Source organism: Mobula birostris, chromosome 1 (genome assembly GCF_030028105.1).
Source record: "Mobula birostris isolate sMobBir1 chromosome 1, sMobBir1.hap1, whole genome shotgun sequence".
Classification (NCBI taxonomy): domain Eukaryota; kingdom Metazoa; phylum Chordata; class Chondrichthyes; order Myliobatiformes; family Myliobatidae; genus Mobula; species Mobula birostris.
In genome coordinates this window covers 148,874,554-148,890,460 of record NC_092370.1, presented here as the reverse complement: position 1 = coordinate 148,890,460, position 15,907 = coordinate 148,874,554, and the positions used below count along the sequence as shown (strand labels likewise).

The 15,907-nt window shown below is 45.0% G+C and overlaps 1 protein-coding gene across 13 annotated transcripts in view; it reads right to left on the bottom strand.

Moving 5' to 3' along the window:
- The window catches only part of heatr4 (HEAT repeat containing 4), a 215,762-nt gene that overhangs the window by 110,471 nt on the left and 89,384 nt on the right, over window positions 1-15,907 (bottom strand). For all 13 annotated transcript variants that reach the window (XR_011886603.1, XM_072263529.1, XM_072263497.1 and 10 more), the window contains one exon: window positions 1,034-1,152. Coding sequence is in view for 12 of the 13 variants with exons in the window: in XM_072263529.1 (XP_072119630.1) it covers window positions 1,034-1,152 (119 nt within the window). In the remaining variant the exon portion in view is untranslated. The remainder of the gene's footprint in view (window positions 1-1,033; window positions 1,153-15,907) is intronic.

Below are 15,907 nucleotides of genomic sequence, written 5' to 3'. Positions count from 1 at the left end.
AGGAAGGTGGGTGAGTACAGTTTAGGATAAATGGAGCATTTCTGATAAAGTGCCAGGAATGCCAAGGGGATCTGGCTGATTGGTTTATGGGAGCACTAATGGAGAGGGATCTTGGTCTTTTATTCAACATGTTTCTTAAGAATAAATTTTGATATTCTGACCTGGTATCGAGACTAAGGATCCGGGAGAAAAATATGAATCAAAACATAATTAGCTATGAAGTTGCAGAGCAGAGATACACATTGGAGGATGCACACCACTTTGGACAGATGCAATGAGCTCACCACCATGAGTTGGTGGGAGGAGCTGGAAAAGATAGCGTCAGGTTTCTGTAGACCCAGGTGAGTTTTTCCAGTTCATCAACAAAACAGCTTATACTTCTTATCTTTTCAAGATGGCTGGGGTCCTGTTGGAGTCTGAGAGGTCAAACTATGATTCTCCACAAGCAGTGGGTCTCAGATCCGGCATGCAGCCTGGCTTTTTGATAGTTCAAGGGGACAGCCCCAGAGACTACCCAGTTCCTCGCTGGTGTCACCAACGGGACACTGAAACATTGAGACAGCATGAGATGTATGCTGCTGTTGGAAGAAGGCCCCTGTACTTTCTCTCTTTCATAGTGGGTGAGGGCCTGTCTGTCCTTGAGTTGGGAGACTGGAACATCAAAACAGTGAGCCGTGGTATCCCGCTCTTGTTGCAGGAGTGATCTCTCTTTCTCTCTGGCTAGTGAAAGAGCATGTCTGAGATACCACAAGGACTATAGTTTTTAATCGACTCTAGATTAAGGTCTCTTTGGGGCTTTTGCTATGGTGGGGGGAGGGGCAATGCTTTTCTGCAGCTTGTGCATGGGAGAGGGGGGAGGGGCCCTGAGGTTCTGACATTCATTCTTTGGGGTTTTTTTTTTCTTGTTTCGTGGATGTCTGCAGAGAGTAAGAATTTCAGGTTGTATACTGTATACTTTCTCTGATATTAAATTGAATCATTTGAAGAGTGAAGAGAATCCTCACAACTATAAGATCCTAATAATCCGTCCTACCTGAGCTCATCGTGGACTTTCTTCCCCAGCCCCCAGGCTCCTAATGATTGTGCGGCTGCTTGGCGGACACTACTGTTCCAGTCATTCCACATTAGATAGACGATCTTGTGTGTCACATCCTGGGACATCAAGGAGGCAACAATTTTTATATAGACACACGTGCATGCATCCTAACCCTACAACCTTAGACACACATGCATGCATCCTAATACTACAAGCAGAGACACATGTCCATGCATCCTAATCCTGAAAACAGCAACCACAGACACATATGCATACATCCTAACCCTAAAACCAGCAACCACAGACATGCACACAGGCATGGATACATCCTGCAAGATGGAAGTTGGGAGACAGCTAGCCAAAGATGATACATTCTGCACACTTGAAATTGCGAAGAGCTGATTGTGGGAGTGAGATTTGAAAGAGCAAGTGGGCCATTTGGGATATTCTGTACATCTGAGATTGTGAGAGGCCATTAGCATGCGCATTATGGGAGCAAGATTTGAAAATGCAACTGGCCTGAAATTGCAAGCAGCCATTGCTGAGCATATCACGGGAGCAAGATTTAGAAAAGCAAGTGCGGCTCGTTGAGGTGATTAGGCACTCAGCACGGGCCAATAAAAAGAAGTTCTATAAAAAGACCTGACGAAGGGTCTCAGCCCGAAATGTCAACTGGTTACTCTTTTCCATAGATGCTGCCTGGCCTGTTGAGTACCTCCAGCATTTTGTGTGTGTTGCTTGGATTTCCAGCACCTGCAGATTTTATCCTGTTTAAGAAGGGTTTCTTTCTTGGTCTATTAGTGCAATGTGAATAGGTCCAGTGTTACTTGTCTCCCTGCTATAGCTCCTTACACACCATTCTACGCAACTGCAGCTGCAGCTGAGTGACCTATGAGAGAATGAGAAGGAGATAGAAAAAGTCTGCAGAAAGGTAGTCACCCCTAAGTTGCAGGAGGTGGGTAGCTGGGTGACTGTCAGGAAAGGGAGTAAGCAGACAGTGCAGAGTATCACCATGGCCATTCCTCTCAATATATTGCTTTGGATATTGTTGGGGGACAACCTACCAGGGGAAAGCTGCAAAGAACCGAGTTTGGCTCTGTGACTCAGAAAGGAAAGGGGAGGAGAGGAGTGCAGTGGTAACAGGGTCAGTAATGAGGGGAGCAGCCCAGAGATTCTGTGGACAAGAAACTGACACCAGATAGTTTGTTATCTCCCAAGTGCCAGGGTCAGGTACGCCCACAGCATTCTAAAGGGAAGGGTGAGCAGCCCAAAGTCACAGTACATATTGCTACCAATAACAAAGGTAGGAAAGGGGATGAAGTCCTGGAGAAAGAATATAGGGAGTTGAGTAGAAAGCTGAAGAACAGGACCTCAAAATAGTTATCTTTTGAGGTGCTCTCTGTGCCATGTACCAGTGAGGGTAGGAATGGGATGATTTGGCAGATGAACATGTGGCTAAGGAAATGGTGCATGAGGCAGAGTTTCAGATTTGTGGATCATTGGTATCTCTCTGGGGAAGGTATGTCCCGTACAAACAGACAGGTTACGTCTGAACTTTGGGAGATTCAATATCCTTACAGGCAGATTTGCTAGAGCTGTTTGGGGGAGTTTAAACTAGTCTGGCAGTGGGGTAGGTTCAAGTGTGCAAGAATGCAATAAATATTAGGAATAAGCGTGATGAACTTGGAGCATGGGTCAGTACATGAAATTACAGTGCTGTGGCCACCACAGAGACTTAGCTTATCACAAGGGCAATATGCTCTGGGGTTTAGATGTTTCAAAAGGGACAGGGAAGGAGGTAAAAGAGGTAGAGGACTGACATTGCTAATCAGGGATAGTGACAAAACTGCAGAAAGTAAAGACATTATTAATGGATTGTCAACTAAGTCAGCATGGCGGAGGTCCGAAACAGGAAGTGAGTTTGGGAGTGTTCTCAAAAGCAACAGGCTGTTGCAAGAAACACAAGATTGCTATAGCAGGTAATTTTAACTTACCATGTATTGACTGGGGATCCCATACTATAAAAGGACTAGATGGAATAGAGTTTGTCAAATGTGTTCAGGAAGTCCCAATGACAGAGTGTGCGATACTTGATCTGCTATTACGGAATGAGACAGGGCAGGTGACAGAAATTTGTGTAGGGGAACTGTTTGTCAAGAAAGTTTTTTTTAATCAGAGAAGTCCCAATGAGAGAGTGTGTGATAGTTGATCTGCTATTAGGGAATGAGACTGGAAGGGTGACAGAGTTTGTATAGGTCAACACTTTGCATTTAGTGACCACAATGCCATTAGTTTCAAAGTAAATATGCAAGAAGATAGGTCTGATCTGCAGGTTGAGATTCTAATCTGGAGAAAGGCCAGTTTTGGTGGTATCAGAAAGGATCTGGCAAGGTGGATTGGGACAGGCTGCCCCCCTGCAAAGGAGTACTTGGTCAGTGGGAGACCTTAAAAAGTGAAATTTTGAGTGTACAAAGTTTGCATGTGCTTGTCAGAAGAAAAGATAAAGATAACAGTTATAGGGGACCTTGATTTTCAAGCGATATTGAGGCTCTGGTTAAGAGAAAAATGTGCATAGCAGGTATAGACAGGTAGGTACAAATGAAGTATGAGAAATGCAAGAGAACACTCAAAGAAAGAAATCAGGAGGGCTAAAAGAAGGCAGGAGGTTGCCTTCACAGACAAGGTGAAGGAAAATCCTAAGAGCAAAAGGATTGCAAGGGACAAAATTGGTCCTTTGGAAGATCAGAATGGTAATCCATGTGTGGAGTCAGAAGAAATGGGGGAAGATCTAAAATGCATTTTGTGCTTCTGTATTTACTCAAGAGATGAACAGAGAGTCTATAGAAAAGGCAATAAGTCTTTAACTTCATAGACCCCATACAGATTACAAAGGAGGAAGTGTTCGCTGTTGAGGCAAATTAAGGGGGATAAATCCCTGGGGCCTGACAAGGTGTTCCCTTGGACCATGCAGGAGACTAATACAGAAATTGTTAGGGCCTAGGAGAGATATTTAATTTATCCTTTGTAACAAGTGATGTGTCAGAGGATTGAAGGATAGCTAATGTTGTTCTGCTGTTTAAGAAAGGCTCTGAAAATAAACCAGGAAATTACAGGCCGGTGAGCCTGACATCAGTAGTGGGAAAGTTATTGGAAAGTATTCTAAGGGGACCAGATATATGAATATTTGGATAGACATGGATTGATTAAGGATAGTCAACATGGTTTTGTGTGTGGTGGGTTGTGTCTAACCAATCTTAGAGTGCTTTTCGAGGAAGTTACCAGGAAAGTGATGAAGGCAAGGCAGTGGACATTGTCTACAAGGACTTCAGCGAGTTATTTGACAAGGTCCCACATGGGAGGTGTGGTCATGAAAGCTCAGTGGCTCAGTGTTTAGGATGAGCTAGTAAATTGGATTAGACATTGGCTTTGTGAGAGAAACTAGAGAGTGGTAGACAGTTGTCTCTCTGATTGGAGACCTGACTAGTAGAGTGCTGGTGGGTCATTGTTGGGTCAGTTGTTCTTTGTCATCTATATCAATGATTTGGATGATAATGTAGTTAACTGGATGAGCATGTTTGTGGATGACACCAAGATTGGTGGTGTAATGGGCAGTGAGGAAGACTATCAAGACTTGCAGCAGTTGGAAAAAGGGCTGAAAAATGGCAGATAAAATTAATGCAGACAAGTGCGAGGTGTTGCACTTTGGTAGAACCAACCAGGGTAGGTCTTACATGGTGAATGGTAGGGCACTGAGGAGTGTAGTAGAATGAAAGATCCGGGAATACAGGTCAGTAATTCATTGAAAGTAGCCTCACAGGTTGATAGGGTTGTAAAGAAAGCTGTTGACACATTGGCCTTCATAAATCAAGGTACTGAGTACAGGAGATGGGATGTAATGTTGAAGTTGTATAAGACACTGGTGAGGCCTAATTTGGAGTATTGTGTGCAGTTTTGGTCACCTTCCTGCAGGAAAGATATAAATAATGTTAAAAGAGTACAGAGAAAATTTATGAGGATATTGCCAGGTCTGGAGGATCTGAGTTATATGGAAGGATTGAATAGGTTAGGACTCTATTCTTTGGAATGTACAACAGAGAGTAGATTTGATAGGGCTGGTGGTTTTCAAAACAAGAAACGTGACCAAATACTCTATTAATAACACATTTGATGTGATAAATGATTGCTGCAAACAATGAGGAGGCAGGTGAAGACCAGGTTGATCCAAGGGTTGAGGCATACAGATGCGAGTTGGAGTCGGAGCGTGGTTGTAGCATGATCAAGTGACTGGAACGAGCAAGGCTGAGGCATGTTAAGACAAAATCAGAGCCAAAGACAGAATTGCAGTGTGGAGCACAAAAATGTTGGAGCAGAGTTGTTTTGGAGTCCATCCACCTAAACCAGAAGCGAGGTTCGATCCATCTAAGGGCTGGAAAATTTGGAAACATTGAGTATGAGCCAGTGCAGAGAATATCACGGTGGCTGGGGACAACCCAGTACTGTACTTGGATAATGTGAACACCGCGCCACATAGACTGAAAAGGCAGGATGTCAGGACCGGAGGCAAGGGTCGGGGCTGGCTCTGCTCCACAATGCTTTACTCTGCCATCCTCAGCACTGAGGTTGAGGCCGTGCCACACTCTGGCTGCTCCGGGCTTAGTGTCTGTGTCGATTTGCCCTGCTGTGTGATTAACTGAGAATATTGGCCTGCTGCGGCTGCTCTGGGCTTAGTGTCTGTGTCGATTTGCCCTGCTGTGTGATTAACTAAGAATATTGGCCTGCTGCGGCTGCTCTGGGCTTAGTGTCTGTGTCGATTTGCCCTGCTGTGTGATTAACTGAGATTATAGGCCTGCTGCCACTGCATGGGCTTCGGACTAAATTTTGTTCTAAATGCTGATACTTGCTTTATTGTTTGCATAATTTGTTTTTTTTTCTCTCAGCACATTGTGTGTTGGTATCACTTCTAAAATAGGCTCTTTCAAGTTTCTTGTTTTGGGGCCGTCAGTAAGCAGACAAATCTCAAGGCTGGATAATTTATACATACTTTGATGATAAATGTACTTTGAAACTTTCAGGTATACAAAATTATGGGGGCATAGATAGAGTAAATGCAAACAAGCTGTTTAAGCTCAGGTTGGGTGGGATACAACCAGAGATCATGGGTTAAGGGTGAAAGGTTAGAAGTTTAATGTTGTGCCGACCCTTAAACCCTGCCTCCCATATAACCTCCCACCTTAAATTCCTCCATATACCTGTCCAGTAGTCTCTTAAATTTCACTGGTGTATCTGCCTCCACCACTGACTCAGGCAGTGCATTCCACACATTAACCACTCTCTGAGTAAAAGAGCCTTCCTCTAATATCCCCCTTGAACTTCCCACACCTTAGCTTAAAGCCATGTCCTCTTGTATTGAGCAGTAGTGCCCTGGGGAAGAGGTGCACTCTATCTATTCCTCTTAATGTCATTTCTCCTCTCATTCTCCTTCTTTCCAGAGAGTAAAGCCCTAGCTCCCTGGTCATAATGCATACTCTCTAAACCAGGCAGCATCCTGGTAAATCTCCTCTGTACCCTTTCCAATGTTTCCACATCCTTCCTATAGTGAGGCGACCAGAACTGGACACAGTACTCCAAGTGTGGCCTAACCAGAGTTTTATAGAGCTGCATCATTACCCCGTGACTCTTAAACTCTATCCCTCGACTTATGAAAGCTAATACTCCATAAGCTTTCTTAAATACCCTATCTACCTGTGAGGCAACTTTCAGGGTTGCACTGGGATGGTAAGCTTTGTCTGGCTACTGTGGATTGTAACATTGGCGAGGTTGCTTGGTACTCCAAGCCACTTCTTCACATATTTGTTGATCTTCTGTTCTATTGCCTCAACATGGGACGTTGTCACTTCATAGACAGTTAGTGCCCACATTATCCGTGGCATCAGTCCGTACTGCAAGCACCACAACTTCAACTTGCCAGGCAAGCCACACTTGTCAACAGACATCAGACCTCTGCTGATCTGTTCTCCTGTCTGTTGAACCCTCTTGCTGTCTCTCAGCTCCTCTGTGTACCATCGCCCAAGGCTCTTAACTGGTTGGTCCTGAATGGATGGAATATCCTCTCCACAAAGGGTGAAATGAAAGTCAACTAGCTTTCCTCTCCTAAGAACAAGGCTCCTTGACTTCTTGGTCTTGAACTTCATTCTTCCCCAATCCATTAGCTCCTTGAGTCTAGGTAGTACATTTTCCACTGCCTCCCTGCTGGGACCCAAAAGAGTGAGATCGTCCATGAACGCTCGTATTGGTGGTAACTCCCCTCCACCATCAAGTGCGACACCTGGTCCCACTGATTCTGCAGCCCTCACAATGACCTCCATAGCTAACACAAAAAGGATGGGTGAAATCGCACATCCCATTGGGATTCCAACATCTAAGCTCTGCCACCTAGTTGTAAACTACTGAGTGGAAAACCTCATCCAGAAATTGTCATAATACTGCATAAAGAAGTTCCTCACCTTAGCAGGAATCCATAGGATTTCCATCGCAAACTCAATCAGGACATGGGGAACAGAACCATATGCATTTGCAAGATCAAGCCAAACTACAGCCAGATTTCTTCTGAACCTTTTCGACTCCTGGATGGTATACCGTATCATACTAGAATGTTCAAGGCATCCCGGGAAGCCTGGTATTCCTGCCTTCTGCACAGATGTATTTACCAATCCATTCTCTATCACGAATGAAGATATTCTTTCTGCCAGAATGCCAAACATAATCTTCACCTCTACATTCAGGAGTGAAATTGGTCGGAACTGATTCAATGTAGTAGAATTCTCTTCCTTCGGGATGTATACTCCTTCAGCCTCACTCCATGACAAAGGAACACCACCTTGTCTCCACGCCACCTTTAACAATCTCCACAAGTATTTCCTCAGCTCTTCACCCTTCTTGAACACCTTATACGGCACTCCATTAGGTCCTGGCACTGAGCCTGACCTTGCCTTTCTGATGAACCGTTCAACTTCTGCCAATTTGGGTTCTGACAGATCGAACTTCACTCCTGGCTTGGTTGGCTTCACAAGCCCTGAAATGTCAAGCAAAGGAGCCTCCCGCTGTTCGTTAGAGTAAGTGCTTGCCAGGTGATCCTCAAGTTCTTGTTGAGAGACGTTAAGCTGTCCACTCTTACTTCGTTCAAACAGTTTCTTTCTGAACTCGTGAGGATTCTCAAAGAATGACTTTCTTGTCTTCTCTCTCTTCTTTCTCTTTTTACATTGTGACTCTGCACGACGGAGTGATGCTAACTTTATTCAAAAATTCTCTCGGAGATCAGCAAGCCCTGGCTTGTCACCCTCACCTGCTACCTTCCACCTCTGTCTCAATGATCTAAGCTCTTTCCTCAACTTACTAATCTCCTTCTGGCGCCTGCTTGGTTGCTGTGTAGACTTTGCTTTCTTCAACTCAACCAAACCAAATCTGTACTTTCCAGCATCATAAATCATAGCACCCATCACTTCCAACTTTCTCTTTGATGTTCCCCTATGAGTGTTCTCCAACATCATACTGATATCCTCATCAAATACACGCCAAGCCTTCTCATCTACCATTGCTGGCCACTTGACCTTCCTCTTCTTCTCTACCTCCTCACCACTGCCATCATCGAAGGATCTACCTGGGTACTGTGGTCTGAAATCTGACCTGGGTTATCTCTCATCTGACCTGGAGTATGATGACTCTCTCCAGAGCGAATCGCTGTGGCTTGTGAATCAGTGGTTGAAAAGACCACATCATCTGTGCTTGGTGAAGTCATCTCATCTTTATCCACTGGGATGGAATAGCACTTCAACTTTGCTTGGTGGACTCATAAACCTTTAATGCTGGAAAACGCTCTCCCACACCAACACACTGGACACTCAGAGCCTCTCATCCTAGATCTTGGTTGTAGTCATTCCCTGTAATGAACTGTATCCGCCCGATTGGGTCCACCATTCTCCCTCCCTCTTGGAGGACCCCGAGGGTATGTTTCTCCATGTAAACTAGCGGATTCAAAAGGTGGGTGCTCTTCTGAGCTGGTGCCTGGACTGCCAATCCCGACACCCCCAGTGCCAGTCTTTCCTGGCTGTCCGCTGAAAACAGACTACAGGGAGTTAGGAAGGAAACACAGAAAACCTACACCACAATACAGGCCCTTCGGCCCACAAAGATGTGCCGAACATGTCTTACCTGAGAAATTATCTAGGGTTACCCATAGATCTCTATTTTTCTGAGCTCCATGTACCTGTCCAATAGTCTCTTAAAAAACTATCGTATCCACCTCCACCATCGTCGCCAGTATCCCATTCCACGCACTCACCTCTCTGAGTAAAAAAACTTACCCCTGACATCTCCTCTGTACTGCTTCCAAGCACCTTTAAAACAGTGCCCTCTTGTGTTAGCCATTTCAACCCTGGGAAAAGTCTCTGACTATCCACACGATCAATGACTCTCATCATTTTATACACCTCTATCAGGTCACCTCTCATCCTCCGTCACTCCAAGGAAAAAAGGCTGAGTTTACTTAACCTATTCTCATAAGGCATGCTCCCCAATCTAGGTAACATCCTTGTAAATCTCCTCTGCACCCTTTCTATGATTTCCACATAGTGAAGCAACCAGAACTGAGCACAGTACTCCAAGTGGGGTCTGACCAGGATCCTATTCAGCTGCAACATTACCTCTCGGCTCCTAAACTCAATCCCACAATTGATGAAGGCCGTATGCTTTCTTAACCATAGAGTCAATCTGCGCAGCAGCTTTGAGTGTCCTATGGACTCGGACCCCAAGATCCCTCTGATCCTCCACACTGCCAAGAGTCTTACCATTAATATTATATTCTGTCTTCATATTTGACCTCCCAAAATGAACCTCAACTCCATCTGCCACTTCTCAGCCCAGTTTTGCATCCTATCAATGTCCCGCTGTAACCTCTGACAGTATCCACACTATCCACAACACCCCCAACTTTTGTGTCATCAGCAAATGTACTAACCCATCCCTCCACTTCTTCATCCAGGTCATTTATAAAAATCATGAAGGGTAAGGGTCCCAGAACAGATCCCTGAGGCATACCACTGGTGACTGACCTCCGTGCAGAATATGACCTGTCTATAACCACTCTTTGCCTTCTCTGGGCAAGCCAGTTCTGGATCCTCAAAGCAACGTCCCCTTGGATCCCATGCCTCCTTACTTTCTCAATAAGCCTTGTCAAATACCTTGCTGAAATCCATATACACTACATCTACTGCTCTACCTTCATCAATGTGTTTAGTCACATCCTCAAAAAATTCAATCAGGCTCATAAGGCACGACCTGCCTTTGACAAAGCCATGCTGACTATTCCTAATCATATTATGCCTCTCCAAATGTTCATAAATCCTGCCTCTCAGGATCTTCTCCATCAACTTACCAACCACTGAAGTAAGACTCACTGGTTTATAATTTCCTGGGCTATCTCTACCCCCTTTCTTGAATAATGGAACAACATCTGCAACTGTCCAATCCTCCAGAACCTCTTCCGTCCCTATTGATGATGCAAAGATCATTGCCAGAGGCTCAGCAATCTGCTCTCTCACATCCCACAGTAGCCTGGGGTACATCTTGTCCAGTCGTGGTGACTTATTCAACTTGATGCTTTCCAAAAGCTCCTGCACATCCTCTTTCTTAATATCTATGTAACGCTCAGTTATATTGGCTCGTATATGTCTAGGGGAAATCCCACCCAGCACCTGCCTCAACACTTCCCACGGAGTCGGTTGCTGCCCGAATCAATCCCAAACATCAATCATCAGCCAGCACACGCAGTACGTTTTACCAAGCACACTTTATAGATATTACTAATTCTATGATATTAATATAAATTCAATACAGAAAAGGAAGTAATGAACAAAAAGGCGCCAAGACTTATCGAAGTCCAAGTTCTTCGTGCGCAACTGTTGGAGCTCAATCGATTCCGGATGACCACATGAATCCTGTCGACTCACGGCTCGGGACCACCCAAAGTGATCGACCGGAGCCTCTCCGCACGTCCACCGTCCTCCCCGTCTCTCCTCCGACTCCCCACCAAAATCCCGTCCACAGTCAATATGAGATAGCATTATCACCCGAAAAAACAATAACATGAATACCCATTGGCTAATAGCACCCTGCTGTCCGTATTAACCCAAGTAACTGTCTAGCTAGAGACTTTCTCAGCATTCCAGCTGTTGGAAAAGATTCTTAGAGATAGGACCTCTGGGCATTTAGAGAATCATGGTCTGATCAGGGACATGTCGTTGTGAAGGGCAGATCGTGTCTAACAAGCCTGATAGAGTTCTTTGAAGAGATGACCAGGCATATAGATGATGGTAGTGCAGTGGATGTGATCTATATGGATCTTAGTAAGGCATTTGACAAGGTTCCACAGGGTCGGCTTATTCAGAAAGTTAGAAGGCATGGGATCCAAGGAAGTTTGGCCAGATGGATTCAGAATTGGCTTGCCTGCAGAAGGCAGAAGGTGGTGGTGGAGGGAGTACATTCAAAATGGAGGATTGTGACTGGTGGTGTCCCACAAGGATCTGTTCTGGGATCTCTACTTTTCGTGATTTTTATTAACGACCTGGATGTGGGGGTAGAAGGGTGGGTTGGCAAGTTTGCAGATGACATAAAGGTTGGTGGTGTTGTAGATAGTGTAGAGGATTGTCAAAGATTGCAGAGAGACATTGATAGGATGTAGAAGTGGGCTGAGAAGTGGCAGATAAAGTTCAACCCGGAGAAGTGTGAGGTGGTACACTTTGGACAGACAATCTCCAAGGCAGAGTACAAAGTAAACAACAGGATACTTGGTAGTGTGGAGGAGCAGAGGGATCTCCGGGTACACGTCCACAGATCCCTGAAAGTTGCCTCACAGGTGGATAGGGTAGTTAAGAAAGCTTATGGGGTGTTAGCTTTCATAAGTCGAGGGATAGAGTTTAAGAGTCGCGATGTAATGATGCAGCTCTGTAAAACTCTGGATAGGCCACACTTGGAGTACTGTGTCCAGTTCTGGTCACCTCACTATAGGAAGGATGTGGAAACATTGGAAAGGGTACAGAGGAGATTTACCAGGATGCTGCCTGGTTTAGAAAGTATGCATTATGATCAGAGATTAAGGGAGCTAGGGCTTTACTCTTTGGAGAGAAGGAGGATGAGAGGAGACATGATAGGGGTGTACAAGTTAATAAGAGGAATAGATAGAGTGGATAGCCAGCGCCTCTTCCCCAGGGCACCACTACTCGATACAAGAGGACATGACTTTAAGGTAAGGGGTGGGAAGTTCAAGGGGGATATTAGAGGAAGGTTTTTTACTCAGAGAGTGGTTGGTGCGTGGAATGCACTGCCTGAGTCAGTGGTGGAGGCAGACACACTAGTGAAGTTTAAGAGACTACCAGACAAGTATATGGAGGAATTTAAGGTGGGGCTTATATGGGAGGCAGGATTTGAGGGTCGGCACAACATTGTGGGCCGAAGGGCCTGTTCTGTGCTGTACTATTCTATAACAAAGAAGCACTCCCCAGTATAACATAACAAAGAAGCCATTTTAAATTTAACATACAAAAAAAGAAAGGCTCCGTACACTACATGTTCAAGCTTTTCAGTCCACTGCAAGTCATCCTTACAATCACCAAGATCCTTTTCTGTAGTGAATACTGAAGCAAAGTATTTGTTAATTACCTCTTCTATCTCCTCTGGTTCTATACACACTTTTCCACTGTCACACTTGATTGGTTCTATTTTCTCACATCTTATCCTCTTGCTGTTCACATACTTGTAGAATGCCTTGGGGTTTTCCTTAATCCTGTCCACCAAGACTTTCTCATGGCCCCTTCTGGCTCTCCTAATTTCTTTCTTAAGCTCTTTCCTGCTAGCCTTATAATCATCTTGATCTCTATCATTACCTAGCTTTTTGAACCTTTCGTAAGCTCTTCTTTTCTTCTTCACTAGGTTTTCAACAGCTTTTGTACACCACTGTTCCTGCACCCTACCATCCTTTCCCTGTCTCATTGGAACGTACATATGCAGAACTCCACTCAAATATCCCCTGAACATTTGCCATATTTCTTCTGTACATTTCCCTGAGAACATCTGTTCCCAATTTATGCTTTCAAGCTCCTGCCTGATAGCCCCTTACTCCAATTAAGTGCTTTCCTAACTTGTCTGTTCCAATCCCTTTCCAATGCTGTGGTAAAGGAGATAGAATTGTGATCACTAACTCCAAAATGTTCTCCCACTGAGATCTGACACCTGACCAGGTTCATTTCCCGATAAGTATAGCCTCTCCTCTTGTAGGCTTATCAACATACTGTGTCAAGAAAACTTCTTGAACACACCTAACAAACTCCACCCCGTCTAAGCCACTCGCTCTAGGGACATGCCAATCGATATTTGGGAAATTAAAATCTCCCACCACGACCACGAAGTTGAGAAGCAGGACCTCAAAAGCAGTATTCTCAGGATTACTGTCTGTGCCACGCGACAGTGAGTATAGGAATAGAGTGAGGTGGAGGATAAATGCGTGGCTGAGGGATTGTAGCAGGAGGCAGGGATTCAAATTTCTGGATCATTGGGACCTCCTTTGGGGCAGGAGTGACATGCACAAAAAGGACAGGTTGCACTTGAATCTGAGGGGAATCAATACCCTGGCAGAGAGGTTTGCTAAGGCTATTGGGGAGAGTTTAAACTGGAATTGCTGGAGGATGGGAACTGAACTAAAGCGACGGAGGAAGGAGTGGTTGGCTCACAAATAGAGAAAGCTTGTAGGGAGTGTGAAGATAGGCAGGTGACAGAGAAGGGATACGCTCAGATGATGGTTTAATGCAAGAAACATTGTGAACAGAACAGATGAGCTCAGCACTTGGAGCTATGATGTTGTGGCTATTACAGAGACTTGGATGGCTCGGGCAGGGATGGCTACTTAGTGTGCCAGGCTTTAGATGTTTCTGAAAGGACATGGAGGGAGGCAAAAGAGGTGGGGGCGTGGCACTGTTGATCAGAGAGAGAGTCATGGCTGCAGAAAAGGAGGAAGTCATGGAGGGATTGTCTACTGATTCTCTGTGGGTGGAAGTTAGGAACAGGAAGGAGTCAGTAACTCTACTGGGTGTTTGTTATAGACCACCCAATAGTAACGGGGACATCGAGGAGCAGGTAGGGAGACAGATTCTGGAAAGATGCAATAATAACAGGGTTGTCATGCTGGGAGATTTTAATTTCCCCAATATTAATTGGCATCTCCCTAGAGTGAGCTGTTTAGATGGCTTTGTCAAAGGCAGGTCATGCCTTACTAGCCTGACTGAATTTTTTGAGGATGTGACTAAACACATTGATGAAGGTAGAGCAATAGATGTAGTGTATATGGATTTCAGATCTGTTCTGGGACCCCTTCTCTTTGTGAATTTTATAAATGACCTGGATGAGGAAGTGGAGGGACGGGTTAGTGAATTTGCTGATGACACAAAGGTTGGAGGTGTTGTGGATAGTGTGGAGAGCTGTCAGAGATTACAGCAGAACATCGATAGGATGTAAAACTGGGCTGAGAAGTCATATGGTGTATTGGCCTTCATCAACCGTGGGATTGAGTTCAAGAGCTGAGAGGTAATGTTACAGCTATATAGGACCTTGATCAGATCCCACTTGGAGTACTGTGCTCAGTACTGGTCACCTCACTACAGGAAGGATGTGGAAACTATGGAAAGGGTGCAGAGGAGATTTACAAGGATGTTGCCTGGATTGGGGAACATGCCTTATGAAAACAGGTAGAGTGAACTGGCGGCCTTTTCTCCTTGGAGCAACGGAGGATGAGAGGTGACCTGATTGAGGTATATTAGATGATGAGAGGCATTGATCATGTGGATAGTCAGAAGCTTTTATCCAGGACTGAAATGGCTAACACAAGAGGGCACAGTTTTAAGGTGCTTGGACGTAGGTACAGAGGAGATGTCAGGGGTAAGTTTTTTATGCAGAGAGTGGTAAGTGAATGGAATGGGCTGCTGGTGACAGTGGTGAAGGCAGAAACGATAGGGTCTTTTAAGAGGCTTCTCGATAGGTACATGGAGCTTAGAAAAATAGAGGGCTGTGGGTAACCCTAGGTAATTTCTAAAGTAAGTACATGTTTGGCACAGCATTGTGGGCCAAAGGGCCTGTATTGTGCTGTAGGTTTTCTATGTTTCTAGCTGCTCTGGCACTCTGGTTCCCATCCCCCTGCCACTCTATTTTAAACTGCACCATGCAGCATTAACAAACCTTCCCACCAGGATATTAGTTCCCCTCCAGTTCAGCTGCCAACTGTCCCTGGAAGAGAGTCCAATGATCCAAAAATCTTATGCCCACCTTCCTATACCAACTACTCAGCCAAATATGAAACTGTATGATCTTCCTAGTTCTGGCCTCGCTATCATGTGCCACAAGTAGCAAATTGAGATCACAACTCTGGAGGTCCTGTTCTTTAACTTAGCACCTAACTCCCTGGACTCCCTTTGCAGAACCTTAGCCATGGATGAGGTGCCAGAAGATTGGAGGATAGCTAAAGTTCCATTGTTTAAGAAAGGCTCTGAGAATAGCCCAGGAACTTATGAACCTGACATTAGTAATGGGAACGTTATTGTAAGGGACCACGTATATGAGTATTTGGATAGCCAGGGATTGATTAGGGATAGTCAGCTTGGCTTTGTGCATGTTAAGTTGTGTCTAGCCAAACAAGGACCCAGAGTTTTTCAAGGAAGTTACCACGAATGTTGAAGGCAAGGCAGTGGACGTTGTCTTCACGGACTTTCGTAAGGCGCTTGACAAGGTCCCGCATGGGGGGTTAGTCAAGAAGGTTCAGTCACTGGCATTCAA